Genomic DNA, 16,364 nt, shown 5'->3' on the forward strand with positions numbered 1-16,364 from the left:
TTGTTGAGTGACGATGCTTTGCTCCGCCCCCTCCTCCCCCTCAGGACTTTCACCCAGGAGGCCGGTGTCCGTGTCTCAAAGTGACGTTTGTGTGACACGGTTTCCGTGCTTGTGTTACATCGTTAGTTATTTTAACACCGTGATGTTTCTCCAAAAATTGAAGCAAGTTTTTTTTATCTCTTCATCTCTCTCTCCGCTCATTTCCTCGCCTCTCCTTTAATGTCCGTGTTTCCTTTTACCTTTGTTCCTCCTGCTTTTCTTTCATCTCCTTGTTTCCTCTCCTCCCCCCGCCCACCCTCCCCTCTTTCTCCGTTCACGTCCTCTCGTCTTGTCGCCTCTATCTTTTTCTCGTATTTCCCGTTCTCTCCTCATTTCCTCTCCTCCATCGTTTCCCTCTTCATCTCCTCCTCTCTCCTCTCCTCTATTTTCTCCTCGTTTCCTCTCCCCTCCCCTCTGCTCTTTATCTAAACGTGGAGGTGTGGAGTTGTCAGCGTACCGCTGGCAGACATCCTGCAGGAGGCCGTCAGGGAGACAACAGACTGGCCTCTCTTTGTTTACTTGTTTACCAGCTGCAGGTGACAACAAACTGTTATGAGACACGAAGCGCCGCTTTTTTCACGGGGGAGGAGAGATGAGATCGGAGGGGGAAGCGAAGGGGACACGGGCGCCATATCTCCCGTCGGATCCGTCTGATTATCAGGATAAAGACACCACTTTGTGCCGGAAAATCTCCTCTCGCTCTCAAAGCTGGAAGGGATTTTCTTTCTCTTTTTTTTTTCTTCTTTTTTTCCTCCCCTTCAAAAAAAAATACCACAAACATGGCCGCCCCGCTCCCCCCCCCCCCCCCCCCTCCCTTTTCTCTCTCCTCGAGGCTGTGAGCCGAATCCAAATATAAATGGAAAACAGCACCTTTTTTTTCTACTTTCTATTTATTATAAGAATACAGCTTCCTCCTGAACGCCACGAGGGAGGAGCTCTGCTGCTTCCCGAAAGGTCAGGAGGTCACGAGGGCGACATGCCGCGAGTACATCGGTGGCTTCGACAGACTTACAGCTTTAACTTGGAAGGCGTGGCTGATCTGAAGGGGTGTTTCTGAAGCGTGCTGTCTCTCAGAGAGACGAAGGAGAAGGGATGATGATCGTCATGTCATCGTCATCCCAACGTCAATTCTAATCATCGCCGAACTGAACATAAGTGCGACTCCGTCTTCATCATCTTCATCAAACGCTGAGGAAAGTAAAGACGGCTGATGAGTGACGGGTCTCTGCAGAATAACAGCAAAGAAACTCGTTCATTTAGTTCTGAGGCTGTTATGCGTTTATCACAGTGATATTTTTACAGCAGTTGACGGACAGCTGTGATTAAACTGTTCATAATCCACAGACGCAAGTGAATGACACATTTTAAACAGGATTACAATGTAATGGATGACAAACTTACATAAAAAAGTTATTCCTCGTTGTGTGTGCATTCTGCCGCAAACGTCCAGCGTTTAACTAAGCAAAGTACTTGGTTATGTTGAGTAAAATACCTCGCTTTGGGTTAAAATACCCGCAGAAGTGGCGTTACTTAAGCGAGTAAAGTTACGCGACAAATCAACGTGACGCGCAGCCGCTTCCTGGACAAGCTGTCGCTCCTCACGTGGCGATGTGCAGAGGACTGCGTCGGTTCCACGTGAGCTGCAGTGGAGCAGAGAACAGCCTGAATGAACCGTGTAACGGCGTTTAGACATTTTCATTTCTTATGTTAGTGTGGAGCGTTTCTCTCTCCTCAGTTTGTCCACAACACGCAGCAACTCTCTGAGAAACGGGTCGTGAGCCGTGAACCCGCCAGCGAGAGAAGAGAGCCCGGCCGCCCGTGTAAGCAGACTTATTGCTTCTTCTGAGTTTCTATTTTACAACATTAATCCACCAAAAAGATGCAGAGGTTGAGGCATTTTTAAAAAACGCATAAAAAAAAGTCCAACTTGAACCAAAGCAGGCCAAATGTCTGGAGGTATGGAAGCTCATTTCTGACACAAAAAAGAAAAAAGTCATTATGAAAAAAAAGGCAAAAAAAAAGAAAATTATGACAAACAAAAAAAGGAATCATGACAAAAAATATTATGAACAGAAAGTTATAATTATAAGAAAACAAAAAAAAAAAGTTTAATTTTAATTTTTTTGTCTTGACTTTTTTTGACAAAACCCCCAATTTTCTTTTTTTTTTGTTGTCATATTTTTTTATTTGACTTTTTTGTCATTATTTACTTTTTTTCATAATGACATTATTTTTTTTTTTCATAATTATGACTTTTATTGGGCGGAAATGGGCTTCCATATAAATGATGGAAGCAAAGAGATTGCCAAATTTAAATAATTGTAAATAAAATAGATTCTGTAATGGATTCATTCATAAACGCATTTAAAGAAACAATCGCGGAAAAAAATCCTTAAATCGACAATAAATAGTGTCGCTAAAGCGTTTCCTCACCTAAAGCTGGATATCGAATGCTTAAGCACTGAAAAAGCACGCCACACACACACACACACACACACACACACACACACACTCTGTCTCTGTCTCTGTCTCGCTCCCTGATCAGCAACATTTCCTCTCAATCCAGCAGACTCCCCGGGGAGGACAGCGACAGATAGAGAGAGAGAGAGGGAGAGAGAGAGAGAGAGGGAGAGAGAGAGAGAGAGAGAGAGAGAGAGAGAGAGAGAAAAAAAGGGGGATTTTGGATGAAGAGAGGATTGGACGTGGCAATTTTCTGCCCGGCGGGGGGGCGGACATGCATGGCCGGTCTAATCCACTAAGGAGGCCACGACAGGGGGCCACTCTCCACACCTCAGGGGTCAGAGAGCGAAGCTGTGTGTGTGTGCGTGTGTGTGTGTGTGTGTGTGTGTGCGTGTGTGTGTCAGACCAGTCTGAGATGAGTTCGGCGGGGAGGCCGGTCGAGGGTTACGGTGCGTTCAAAGGCTTCTTCTTCTGCGAGGCCTTTGTGTGAGTCTGAAGTCACTCGAGGTGCCAGCAGGGAGGATGAGGATGAGGAAGAAGGAATCTCTGTATTTCACCTTGAGGTGACCTTGAGATGTTGGTTTCATGTCTTTCAGCTTTCGCCAAACTCTTGCTTTTGCTCAAGAATGAAATTTGCTGGAGAATTTTCTTCTTTAAAGGAACAAAAAAACAACAAATTTTAACAGAAAATTGGGGCAAAAACTGCTTTGAAGTGCCATATCCCCTCGAAATGATATCCTGATTCTATATTTATTCTCAGGTATTTCTACTTACTAACATGGAAAGTTGAACTCCTGCAGAGTCAATGAGGGAATCGTGAAAAGAGGCATTCAGGTGTTTTTAGATTCCTCTCCACACACACAAGTCCTTAAAATCAGACAATCAGCGTGACGGAGATGCTGCTGCTGTGCGTGGACGCGCTGCCGGAGGCGCTCACCTCGATGTGAACGGAGATTACAGCCTGGTTTCCACACATGCACCTGATGCACACGCGTTGAGGTGAAGCGCGACGTAAACGAGCGGCGACGCGTCGGTCAGAAGGTGTCGGGTCTCAAACAGCAGAGCGTTTTGTTCTCCAGCTTCTCTTTGCGTCTAGAGAACACAAACCTGCTGTTGCAACAACGTCCTCATGAACATGTGTCAGCCATGTTGTGATGTCACACAGAGAAGGGAAGGAGAAGGGTTGGAAAGAGGTAGAGAAAAGGGGGGGGAGGGAGGGAGAGAGAGAAGGCCATAGGAGGAATAGAGAGAGAGAGAGAGAGAGAGAGAGAGAGAGAGAGAGAGAGAGAGAGAGAGAGAGAGAGAGAGAGAGATGGAAGTAATGGAGAAGATGGAGAGGACTGACAATGAAGATTGTAAAGGACAACGAGGGGAGAGAGAGGAAGGATGGAGGGGATGAAGGACAGGAGACAGGGGATAGGAGAGAGAGGATGGAGGACAGGAGAGAGAGGATGGAGGAGATGAGAGAGAGAGAGAGGATGGAGGACAGGAGAGAGGATGGAGGACATGAGAGAGAGAAGATGGAGGACATGAGAGAGAGGATGGAGGAGATGAGAGAGAGGATGGAGGAGATGAGAGAGAGGATGGAGGACAGGAGACAGAGGATAGGAGAGAGAGGATGGAGGACAGGAGAGAGAGAGAGGATGGAGGACAGGAGAGAGAGAGGATGGAGGACAGGAGAGAGAGAGGATGGAGGACAGGAGAGAGAGAGGATGGAGGACAGAAGAGAGAGAGGTTGAGGACAGGAGAGAGAGAGGATGGAGGACAGAAGAGAGAGAGAGGATGGAGGACATGAGAGAGAGAGGATGGAGGACAGGAGAGAGAGAGGATGGAGGACAGGAGAGAGAGAGGATGGAGGACAGAAGAGAGAGAGGTTGAGGACAGGAGAGAGAGAGGATGGAGGACAGAAGAGAGAGAGAGGATGGAGGACATGAGAGAGAGAGGATGGAGGACAGGAGAGAGAGAGGATGGAGGACAGGAGAGAGAGAGGATGGAGGACAGGAGAGAGAGAGGATGGAGGACAGGAGAGAGAGAGGATGGAGGACAGGAGAGAGAGAGGATGGAGGACAGGAGAGAGAGAGAGGATGGAGAGGATTTCCTCTCATGGTTCATTAACATATTTTTTTCGCTTTACAAAAGCTGAAAAGTGAAATTCAACAAAACTTCATTGTGCAAATTTTTTTTTTAATCTAAAAAAATGTATTGTCCTGTGTGAACGCCATGATTCAACTTCCTGTTTAAAAGAACGTCATGATTCAACTTCCTGTTTAAAAGAACGTCATGATTTAACTTCCTGTTTAAAAGAACGTCATGATTTAACTTCCTGTTTAAAAGAACGTCATGATTCAACTTCCTGTTTAAAAGAACGTCATGATTCCACTTCCTGTTTAAAAGAACGTCATGATTTAACTTCCTGTTTAAAAGAACGTCATGATTTAACTTCCTGTTTAAAAGAACGTCATGATTCAACTTCCTGTTTAAAAGAACGTCATGATTCAACTTCCTGTTTAAAAGAACGTCATGATTCAACTTCCTGTTTAAAAGAACGTCATGATTCAACTTCCTGTTTAAAAGAACGTCATGATTCAACTTCCTGTTTAAAAGAACGTCATGATTCAACTTCCTGTTTAAAAGTCACTTCCACATATTTTCCCTCGCGTGACGCCGCTGCTCGATAGAGGTTTTCTCGTCCACCAGTAAATTACACGTTTATTTGGATGGTTGAGTTTTATCTGAACTTTTTCGCTGTGATTCTACGACCGGAACAACAACAAAAAACAGTAGAAAAGCTCTTAAAGAACGAAGCTCCAGAGAAGAGAAAGAAGGAGAACAACATCTATTTAGAGGAAGATAAACCTTTGACTCAATTTTCTCTGGCCTCGGACAATTTATCTACCATGCTCCTGCACACACACACACACACACACACACACACACACACACACACACACACACACACATGTGAAAATGCTTCTCAATTGGCAATTTTGTTCATCCAGAGAACAGAAATCGCAACAAGTGTTTGTTTGAAGAGATGTGATGAGGAGGAGGAGGAAGAAGAAGAGGAGGAGGAGGAGGAAGAGAAGGAGGGGATGAAAGGAGGAGAGAGGAGAGAATGACACTTTGTGGAACGACCTCGCTTCTACTGGAACAAATATTTCCTCTTTCTCAGTAAAACGGACAGAAGAAGAGTCAACGTGACCTCGTCTTCAGTTAAATTCAGACAATCTTTTGGCATAAAATACGTAATATTTTTCCATTTTTGAACCGAACGACACAGTTTTTTGACTGAAACTCCTTCCTAACAGACCAAGACTTTGTTTTATTGTGATTTTTGTTCCAGATTCTGATTCTTTAGGTCCTAATCTTTCCAAAAAGGTGTCTTATTGACGCTCCAGGAGGCTTTTTGGGGGAATCTGGCTCATATCATGCTGGATGTTCATAGTTATGATCAAAATATCTTTTAAAAGTGATTTTTTTTTGCAGATATACATTTTTTTCCCAAGACTTTGATGAACAAATACATACAATAAACACAAGTATTAGAATCGATGGGACTTGAACCCTCTGAGTGAAGATGACGTCGCTCAGCGTTCGCTCAGTCAGCAAAATGTTTCTTAAGAGGCTTTGTGTTAAAATATGAAGAAAATATGAGAGAGACGCATCCCTCTCTCTCTCTCTCTCTCTCTCTCTCTCTCTCTCCTCTCTCCCTTCCTCCCTCTCTCTCATTGGCTCCATCCCTCTCTCTCCCTCTCCCCCTCACTGTCTTTCTCTCTCTCTCTCTCTCTCTCTCCATCCCTTTATCTGCCTCTCCCCCTCTCTCTTTTTCTCTCCTTCTATCTCTCCATCCCTCTATCTCTCCCTCACTCTCTTTACTTCTCTCTCTTTCGCTCCATCCCTCTCTCTCTCTTTCGCTCTCTCTTTCCCTCTCTCTCTTTCCCTCTCTCCTCCTCGCTGTCTTTCTCTCTCTCTATCTCTCCATCCCTTTATCTGCCTCTCCCCCTGCCGATCTCCTCTCCCCCTCTCTCTTTTTCTCTCCAATCTCTCCATCCCTATCTCTCTCTCTCTCTCTCTCTCTCTCTCTCTCTCTCTCTCTCTCTCTCTCTCTCTCTCTCTTCAGTGGCTGTCAGCTGAAAGCTTTTCTTCTGGACCGACAGCTCAGCAGGATTCTGCTATTGACTTAAACGGCTACCTGGACTCCACCTACCTGCCTCTCTCTTATCCCTCTCTCTCTCTTATCCCTCCCTCATAATTGTCATGTCATCTCTCTCTCTCTCTCTCTCTCTCTCTCTCTCTCTCTCTCTCTCTCACTTATAGTGATTGGGTTGGGAAGGAAGCCAGAGAAAGCTCTTACACTCGTAACATCACGCTGGTTCTGCTTCATCATTTACTCTCTCTCTTTCTCGCCCAAGCACACACACACACACACACACACACACACACACACACACACACACACACACACACACACACACACACACACACACACACTTACAAACGCCACATATGAAGAATCAGGAACCTGCAGATGGAGGCGTACACACATCCATCAGTTGTGTTTGTGCAAAACATCTCGACGACTCCAACAAACGAATGATGAGTGTCTTTAATTCAGCCAGTAGAAATAGTTTATTACTGCATTAAATTACTGTATTAACGTTTGGACCGCGGCCTCAAAGAGCAACTAATAAGCTCTCACGATGATGTCATCAAGAAGGTTGAGATGGATTTGAATGCTTTGAATGTGGATGTGTCATGAGGCGTGAGAGCGTTCAGCGGACGGGTTAATGCTGGGAAATGGACAACATGTATACCGGGATGGTTTTAATCTTCTGACCACATGAGAGCTGTGCACCACATGTCAACATTCACACACACACACACACACACACACACACACACAGATGGCAGAGGCCGTCCCGTCCATCAGTGTAATCTAACTGCTTGTTCACTCTCGCGCAGCCTTTCGGGAGCAGTCTGGGCTTCAGCGCGGCCGCTGCAGGCGGGGATCAAACCGCCGGTCTGACTGTTAGCGAATGGACCCGACACCTGACCTTGTGACCTTGTGACCTTGTGACCTTATGACCTTGTGACCGGTACTGCAGGTATCTTGACCATTTACACAAGAGTGAATTTTAATTACCGTTAACACGTATAAAGGGTCATTTCCTCGAGGAAATAGTGTCTCGTAAACGTGTGTGTGTGTGTGTGTGTGTGCATTGTAGATCAAAGGAACTAGTGGATCGTGACCACACACACACACACACACACACACACACACACACAAACACACACACACAAGCTAAAGTAATGTTGCTTTCAAAACCGCTCCGTCAGTTGCCAAGTAAAAAAAAAAGTGAACAATCAATCCTTGTGCATTTTACAGTCAAAGTGTGTGTGTGTGTGTGTGTTACGCTAACAAGGTAGCATGAAAGTGATTTCCAACACCTGATATTAATTTGGCGTAATGTCTCTCTTCCCCCCAAATTATTCTCTCCACTTTCTCACCGACAAAAAACCTGAATGAGAAAACTGACTCTGTTTTGTCTGCGCGTCACCACAATCAGGAGGAAGTTGCCTGCTAATAAGAAGTTCTATACAGAGTCAGTAGAGTGTGTGTGTGTGTGTGTGTGTGTGGGTGTGTGTGTGTTTTGTTAGTAGGGAATTCATCATTTCCTGACACTCTGAAAACACTAGACAAACACGAAGCCTCTTGCCTCTAATTATGCTGTACGCTCCAGCACTTAAACCTATTAGCACCAGAGGGGATGTTTAGGGGTGTGTGTGTGTGTGTGTGTGTGTGTGTACACCAAGGTGGTCCATGTTGTGTTAAGCTGATAACTACTTTGACAGCAGCCTCACGTGCTGCTGTGTCCTTTAATTACTCTGGAAAGCCGGCATGCTGAGTGTTTCTCACACATCTGGATCTCATGATTTCATCCGCTTTCAGAAAAGTTTGACAGTTGATTTCAGCCCCAAAGATTACATATATTTATATATATATAGTTTGGTTGGTTGCATAATTGGAGGTCACCCGTAGTAATAAAATATAAGGACTGCCAGTTTGTTCTTTTAAACCTTCATCCCCAATTATTGAGCACAGATGGTATTTTCCCCCCACGGTGCCTTTCTTTATAATGCAGTTTGACAGATGTGAGCTCATTTCAACCGCGATATTTTACTATTGAGAGCGGAGTAGCTCTGCTTTAATAGCGTAACTGTGTTTCTTCTTCTGTGCCTGTTTGCCTCCCCCCAAAAGAGAGACGGCAAGAAATGAACAGATACGTCTGCATGAAGCCGTCACATCCTCGCGCCCTCTGGTGTGGAGTTAGCACTTTCCCCAGACTGGGAAATACATCACCGGGAATCCGGCCACCAATCACATTTCCTTCAAAAACACGTGCGGTCACATCGGTCTGTACTACGGCGCTTAAATGTCATGTATAGGTCAATGAGACGGGCCGCGGGACGCCGCCGAGAAATGCATTTAAAACCTGCGAGGAAAGAGTAGACGGGCAGGATCGTGAGCTATTTTTATGTATATACGTACTGTTAGTTGTGTGTGTGTGTGTGTGTGTGTGTGTGTGTGTGTGCGCGTCTACCTTCCCCACAGACCACAGGTCCATCTCCTCTGACCTCTGCGGTACGGAGCGGCAGAAGGGTCAAACCCGATCGATAGCTCAATGACTGCCCTCCTCCTTAAGTATCCAGATGTTAGGAAACACTACCCCAGCCATTAAATATCATTATGGTCAGTAAGACACAGAATACACACACAGTACGCCCGTCTCAAAGGCACCGTGCAGGTCATTATAGTATATTTAATACTTTATTGCTCTCCAAACGTCCTTTATATTATACTTATGTTGTGTATCCCTATAAAAACGTGAACATTTTTTGGTTCGTAAAGAGTTTTCGCCATCAAGAAAATGAAAACATTTGTGTGCTATTTGACTCTCGGCGCAATTTCTCACTTGTCAAGTGTCTTCTTTTGGTGGGATTTAGTTTAAAAAACACCTGCATGTCTGGAATCAATGTGACGGCTGATGTCTAAACGTCCGCATTAGCTGTGCGGCAGGCGGAGCTCTGCGGGATGCGAGTCAGTCCGCTTCCCCCCCAGCAGGGGGCTCCGATCCTGGGGGAGGAGGCAGCAGGGATCCGGATCCTCCGCGTCGTCCAGTGTGTACTCATTGTGTATCTTTGTTTGTGTGTGTGCAGGCAGTGCCGAAGCCCGTCTCCATGGAGCCGTGTTGGGGGAGCCGAGCAGGCGTCCTGACGGTGCTGCTGTACCTGCCCAGAGTCCCGTCTGGAATACCTCCACCTGGACAGTCTGGTACGGTTCACACAAAATACACACGAGCATACAACACGGTACACAACACAGTACACAGTAGAGGCGAGGGGGAAAAATCAATACAGCATAGTATCGCGATATTTTTGCCGATATTGTATCGATACACGGAAGCCGAGTATCGATCTTTTATTTAATCAATTCTAAACTTTTTGCTCCTTCAATATTAAAATCAATTTATTTTTTGTTGACAAAGTTTTCCTTTGGGGACAATTTCCAGTTGAAAAATGTAATAAATCGCAATTATATCGCAAAGTATCGCGATAATATCGTATGGTGACGATATTGTATCGTGGGATACTCTGGAGATTTCCACCCCTAGTACACAACACAGTACACAACACAGTACACAACACAGTACACAACACAGTACACAACGTGTCGTTCCAGCTCTGTTTTCAGTTCGATCATCGTTAATCAAATGAGTTTATTCATTTATTTATTTCAAGCGGATATTGATAAGTTTCTCTCGCTAAGAGGCCGCATGATTGGCTGAAAATATACCTGAAGTTTTCCGAGCGTTGCGTTTTGTCTTTTTTTTTACGCGAAACAAGGAGGCTCACCGACCCCGTCCTAGATATCTGACAACCTCAACATGATGGATGGATAGAAAACTTTATTAATCTCCCAGTGGGGGAACTCATTTGTCACCATACACAACAACAGACTCGTACAGACAACAACAGACAAGGTTCACGGTGCACAACAGACAAAAAACACATTACAAGAAGAAACACCAGAAAATGCCGTATGGAACAAGACAACAAGACACACGGCCGACAGAGAAAGATGCTGAATTTGAATCTAAAAAACACAATTAAAAGGTGTTGATTAAGAAAATCGGAGCTGCCGAGGACAAAAGACCTTCTACGTTGTCGTCCTGAATCGCTCACCGGATGAACTCCTGAGTCCTTCTGGACGTCCTTTAACTTTGACCCTTGACCTCTAGATGAAACAGCCGATGAGAGCCCAAAGCACAAGTTTAAGGGGGAGGAAGTCTGGGAGAAAGTTCGCCTGGAGGACCTCGCGTCGTGTGAAAAAAACACAACGAAATCGATCCGTGAGGTGCGAACAGAAGCGTCGCGTGGCGTGAACTCGGCTTGGCTTGCACCGTTGGGGGGAGGAAGCGCCGCCTCAATCATACTTTGTGCTGATCATTTTTTTGGGGGGGGGGAGGCAGCTGCATAACGACCAGCTGCGGTCGCTGCCACGATGAGTAGACAGTATTCATGTCCAACTGTCAGACACTTCACCAGACATAATGTTCCTTTTCGGCTTCTCCCACCGGGGGATGAGGGATTTCTCCATTTTTCATTTGATGGCCGCTGTTGTTGTGAACTGTCAGCTGTCGCCGGCGTCCGTGAAATCCCACGTCTTCGTCACGGTAGGATCGACAAAAAGCGGTTTGCGCCATTTGTGTGATCCTTTTTTTTTTTATAGCAGCTGTCTAGCCAGACTCCAGATGTAGCGAGCGGCGCTTCTTTGTGATGCCTCGAGGCGGCAACAACAACAACAACAACAACAAAAGGCGACTAAAACACTCTGAAATGTGACGGCGTCCGACACATCGTCAGACGCGACTCGCCGTTTAGCTGCAAATCTATCCACGTAAGACGGTAAATTGACTTGTACTTTGTGGCGCTTTTCTAGTCTTTTCTAGTCTTTCAACCACTCAAAGTGCTTTAACACTGCAGGACATCATTCACCCGTTCACCTCCATTCACTCTCATGCCAGCGGCCACCATTCAATGTGCCGCCTTGCCCGTCTGGACTAACAGTCACAGCTTAAGCGAGCAATTTGGGGTTGAGTGTCTTTCCCAAGGACACATTGACATGGACTAGCGTAGCCAGGGATCGAACCGCCGATCTACTGATTGCTCTATTACATCCTCTCCCCCTCTAAGATGGCCGCTTGACGACGGTTAAATACAATAACCCTGAAAACACTACAGAAAGTGTATTTTTGGAACATAATGGACAACATGGTTGCCACAAGAAGGATGAAAGCTAAGTGAAGTGAAGAGGAGGCTTTGGCTCAGAGGCAGAGCGGCAGGTTCGATCTAATCCATTTGGTTTAAAGTCATGGAAATTTGATTTAAAGTCATGAAAAGTCATGGAAATTTGGTTTAAAATCATGGAATTTGGTTTAAAGTCATGGAAATTTGGTTTAAAGTCATGGAAATCCATTGGTCAACATGTGTATGAACCCTGTTATATAAACTCTACATTTAAAAGATTTGTAGAATCCCGTATTGTACCGACGATGTCAGAAGACCAAAGGCAAAAACAATCATAGCTGAAATAACAGAAGTGGAGTTTAAAACCAATTGAGTCACCTGGACCGGAGGCTTTCTTCCTTTAAACGATGGATGAATCGTCCCACCTCCATGGAGAGAGCCCTCCATCTCAAGGGGAGGAAACAGACTGGATTGCAGGTCGTTTAGACCAATTCTCCTTAACGCTGATGACAAGTTGGACAAGGTGCTCATCCTGTCCCAGACTTGTAGTTTCATAATGTATTTGGTGATCAGGAGAAAGTTTACTGAACATTTCTGACAAATCGGTCCATTAATTTACTGGTTGTAGCTTCAGATTTTCAGCTTTCTGTGAACATTTTTAGGTTATGAACTGCTCTGGGAAGTTTGATTGACATTTGTTTAGACTGTAATCAGGAAATCACTGAATTTCTCTTGGTCTTTTTCTTTTAAAAGACAATGTTGAATGTTTTGTTTCACTGCTGGAACGTGGTTTTGTAGTAAAAAAAACTGCTTGGCGCTCAAACTCCACAGTATTGATGCAGAAAGCCGAAGAAAAAAAAACGCCACAGGAGGAAAAAAGCAACACGATGGAAACTCTGCAGCTCGCCGACTCCTAGCATGCGGTTTAAAACTGTTTATATTGTATATATAATGTCTTTCGCTGCGATATAATGAATTATTCAGACAAACTCTTGACATTTGGCACATTCCTGGTGTGTTTCTGATGTGGTCGGAGCTGCCTGGTCTTCATCCAACGCTCACTGTCGGATCAATTGTTCCCCTCAATGAGACTTCCGGACTTTCCAGCGCCTGAGCTCATGTTGCCTCTGTAGACGGACGACATGCGATATCTCCCTCGCTTCGCTGCAGCCGACCACCAACGCACTCACTGTGGAAATCACTGGAAAGACGGCAGCGCTTCCTCCCTGCCCGACCTCACGAGGACCCGCTGCGTTGTGCACCGTCAGCATGAAGCCAATCTCCTCTCCCTCCATCTCATCTTCCACCTGAGTCCACCTCTTACACAGTTAAGCCTCCCAGACCTTTTTTCCCTCTTTATATTTATATTCTACCCCTGCAGCTTCTTGACTGCTGTCAAGAGTAACTGGAGCGGGTGTGAAGGATCCTCTGTTCCTCCAGACAAGGAAAGCAAAGCCTTTACGACGCGACGGGTACCTGACGGAGGAGGCGAGCCGAGCAGACGCTTATTGAAGCTGGAAAAGGAGCTTTACGTCGAACAGCATCCGAAGCTTTTTAAAAACACATCAACAGTCACTGTAGTCGAATGCAGACGAGGGCGTGAACAGTGGGAATGAGTGGGAAAGAGACAGAAAGGGAAAGTTTGCTCTCCCCTAGAGGTCATTGCATAACGATGATACAAAAATAACCTGTGGTTATAGGTAACAAGTGCATTAGGAGAAGCAGTGAACTCTATGTAATGAGCTAAAGCCAATGAAGCAGCAGTGTTCAAACTATTTTCAGTGAAAATGCCGCCCAGTGCCGCCCTTTTTGATCCCAAGTGGGCCGGACCAGTGAAATCGCAGCATAATAACGCATAAATAACGACAATATATCTGTGTTTAAATCATTAGTGAAGGTTTTTGGATGATAAACTCTATTTTAATGTCTTTCAACAAGAAACTACAAACATAAAGACCAAAAATTCAGACGTCAGCCCACTTTTTATCTCTCCTCCTCTGCAGATTCCCTCGCTTTGTGACGCCACTTTAATGACGGGATCCATTTTTAACGACTTGCAACACAAAGCAATATCTCTAGTGATATCGGTGCTCGCATCAAATGCGACTGTGGATCAGTGGTCAGCATGTCCGTCGACAAGCAGAGGATCAGAGCTTTGAATCTCAGCTCTGCTCGTTTTAATCTTTAAAAAAATGCAATAAAGAGTCAAAGATTGTATGCCGTTTTGCACACAAGCCCAAATTTGGCCCATATATCTGAGTCTTCAAGACACAAACTGGTCTAACTAACTCGACAAATGTCTAACTGGAACAGACTTGGAGTATTTTTTACTTAACGGTTCCACTGCAACCAAAACAGCTATTGGCAGAAGTCCAAGCGCCGCAATTTCAGATGAGCAAACTGCAGATAAAAACCAGGTTAAGGACATTTAAATTGCTTAAAAACAGTATCCAGAGTGAATACTTCCTCCTCACCGCCGCATAATGCCCGATGTTCGGGGCGTTAAGCTCATCGCAGCGGCAGCAACGCACACATTTCCAGGAAATAAGTGCCAATAATGGACTTCTAGTCAGTTCTAGTCAGGCTGCTCTCTCGGGGGGGAAGTCGAGGCTCTTCTGTTGTTTTTTTTTCTCCTCATCAAATCAATGAAAAAGCTCTGTGTAGGTCTACCAACACGTAATCCACACGATAAAAAGTGTTCAAAAAACAACCAGGAAACCGCCCACCCCGTCATCCTCGGTCCCCAGTCTGGCTCCTCTCCTCCCTCCATCCTCCCACCCCTTGCTCCCCGGAGAGCGATCTCCATAGGGTCAGACAGCACTCCTCCATTGATGTTAGCGTGGAGGAGCGTGGCGTTCCTGCAGGCTAGCTCCGCCCACCCTCGATTGGGAGACACTTCAAGAGGAATCCTCGATGAGAGAGCCTTTTTTTAGCTCGCCCTCCCTCGCACTGTCTTCTCTTTCTTCCCGCTGTTTTTCTCTCCCGTCCTTCTTTTCCTCGGCTCCCCTGAGCTGTTGCCAACGACTGACCCCTTCGCTGGAACGAGGGAGGAAACCCACGCTGGGTTTTCAGAAGAGGATGAAGAGAAGACGTACAACTTGCAGTTTCTTAACCCACATGCCTCGCTCTGTCTCTCTTTGTATCATTCTCCTAGTTTTGCTTCAAGCAGTTGTTCTCAAACTGTGGGGCGCGACCCTCTAGTGGGGCGCGGTGGTATTACAGGTGGGGCGCGGGGGGAGATGCAGATCCTGCTGTGAAGCTCTGGGGCTTCAGTGTCTTGCTCAAGGACACTTCAACATTAAGCTATGGGGAGAAAACAGGGATCCAACCGGCTTCCTTGGTCTTCTTTTTTTGCCAAATATGAGTTATTTTTTGCACATATATAACTTTATTTGCATTGTTTTAACAAAGTGATTGCACAAGTTATTAGTTTTTGTCAGATGGAGCAATCTGGTTTTCGTCAATTTTCTTTAATCTATTAATTAAAAAAGCCAAATGGAGGAGTCTCAAAAAGTTGGACCATTTTGTTCCCACGTTGTTGGGGCGGTGGAGCCCGAACATTTTGCTTCCTCCAAAGTGGAGCGTGACAGAAAAAGTTTGAGAACCGCTGCCTCAGACCGAGATCGAGGTATCAAAGGGTCCTGTTAGTTTCTATCTGCGCCCATGCTGTATGTCAGCAGGAGTGGCGTGACGTGCGGAGCGTTGACGGACCGCTTTGTGTCATTTGAAGCCACTGTCTCTACGTCTAAATGCTCCAGAAGAAGAAGAAGAAAAGAACTGATAATCAAATACAGTCTGATGAGGTAGCGTTGGCATTTTGAGCAGGTTTCCTCCCTTCAGAGGGTTTCCAGATGCATCCAAATGGGAGGAACAATTGCAGGTCCCATATGGCCGAGAGGAGACTTTTGGACCCCCTCCTTCCTCCTCCTCCTCCTCCTCCTCCTCCTCCTCCTCCCCAAGAAGCAGCTGGAGTATGACAGCTGGAGGAGTAGAGCCACTTTGCCACGGTGCACCTGTAACTCATCATCTCATCAACAAGTATATCATCCTGGAAGAAAGTACCTTTCCTCCCATACACGGACACTTTTACTGCATTACGTTGCTTGGAAATAGCTTAGATGATGAGTATGTTTTTCTGTTTTTCGGGGGCTTTTTTATGAGCTGAGCTTTAGGTTTCAAACTCTGTGTGAGATGACGTTTCAAGCTGCTGAAGTAGACGAGGTCTCCTCAGTCCGATCGAGCGAGACGGACTCCACACTGCTACCGCTGGTGTTTGTAAAGCCGGCGCTGCATCGGGCCGACCCGAGAGAGGCCGGACAGCTGTTGTCGGCCAAATTGCAGCGGACGAGTTTTTTTTTTTTTCCACCAAAGGGCGACGCAGGAGGAACAGCTTGACCACCGAGTTGACCGCTCAGAGTCACGGAGGCCCGACATGATGGACAAAGCGGGGAGAAGAGGACCGACAAGTCAGGAGTGGTGGAATGGAGGGAGGAGGAGGAAGAGGAGGAGGAAGAGGGGGATCTTATTCTTGGCTGCAGTCGCCAGTCTTCCAGCTT

At 45.8% G+C, this 16,364-nt stretch overlaps 1 protein-coding gene across 7 annotated transcripts in view; it reads left to right on the forward strand.

The window, feature by feature from the left end:
* Positions 1 to 16,364, forward strand: part of atrnl1a (attractin-like 1a) — a 197,887-nt gene that overhangs the window by 173,935 nt on the left and 7,588 nt on the right. For all 7 annotated transcript variants that reach the window (XM_068567293.1, XM_068567295.1, XM_068567297.1 and 4 more), the window contains one exon: positions 9,718 to 9,832. In XM_068567293.1, the coding sequence (XP_068423394.1) occupies positions 9,718 to 9,832 (115 nt within the window). The remainder of the gene's footprint in view (positions 1 to 9,717; positions 9,833 to 16,364) is intronic.

This window comes from Clinocottus analis, unplaced genomic scaffold, assembly GCF_023055335.1.
Source record: "Clinocottus analis isolate CAN_PGR_092001 unplaced genomic scaffold, fCliAna1.0.p SCAF_8, whole genome shotgun sequence".
In the NCBI taxonomy this organism is placed as follows: domain Eukaryota; kingdom Metazoa; phylum Chordata; class Actinopteri; order Perciformes; family Cottidae; genus Clinocottus; species Clinocottus analis.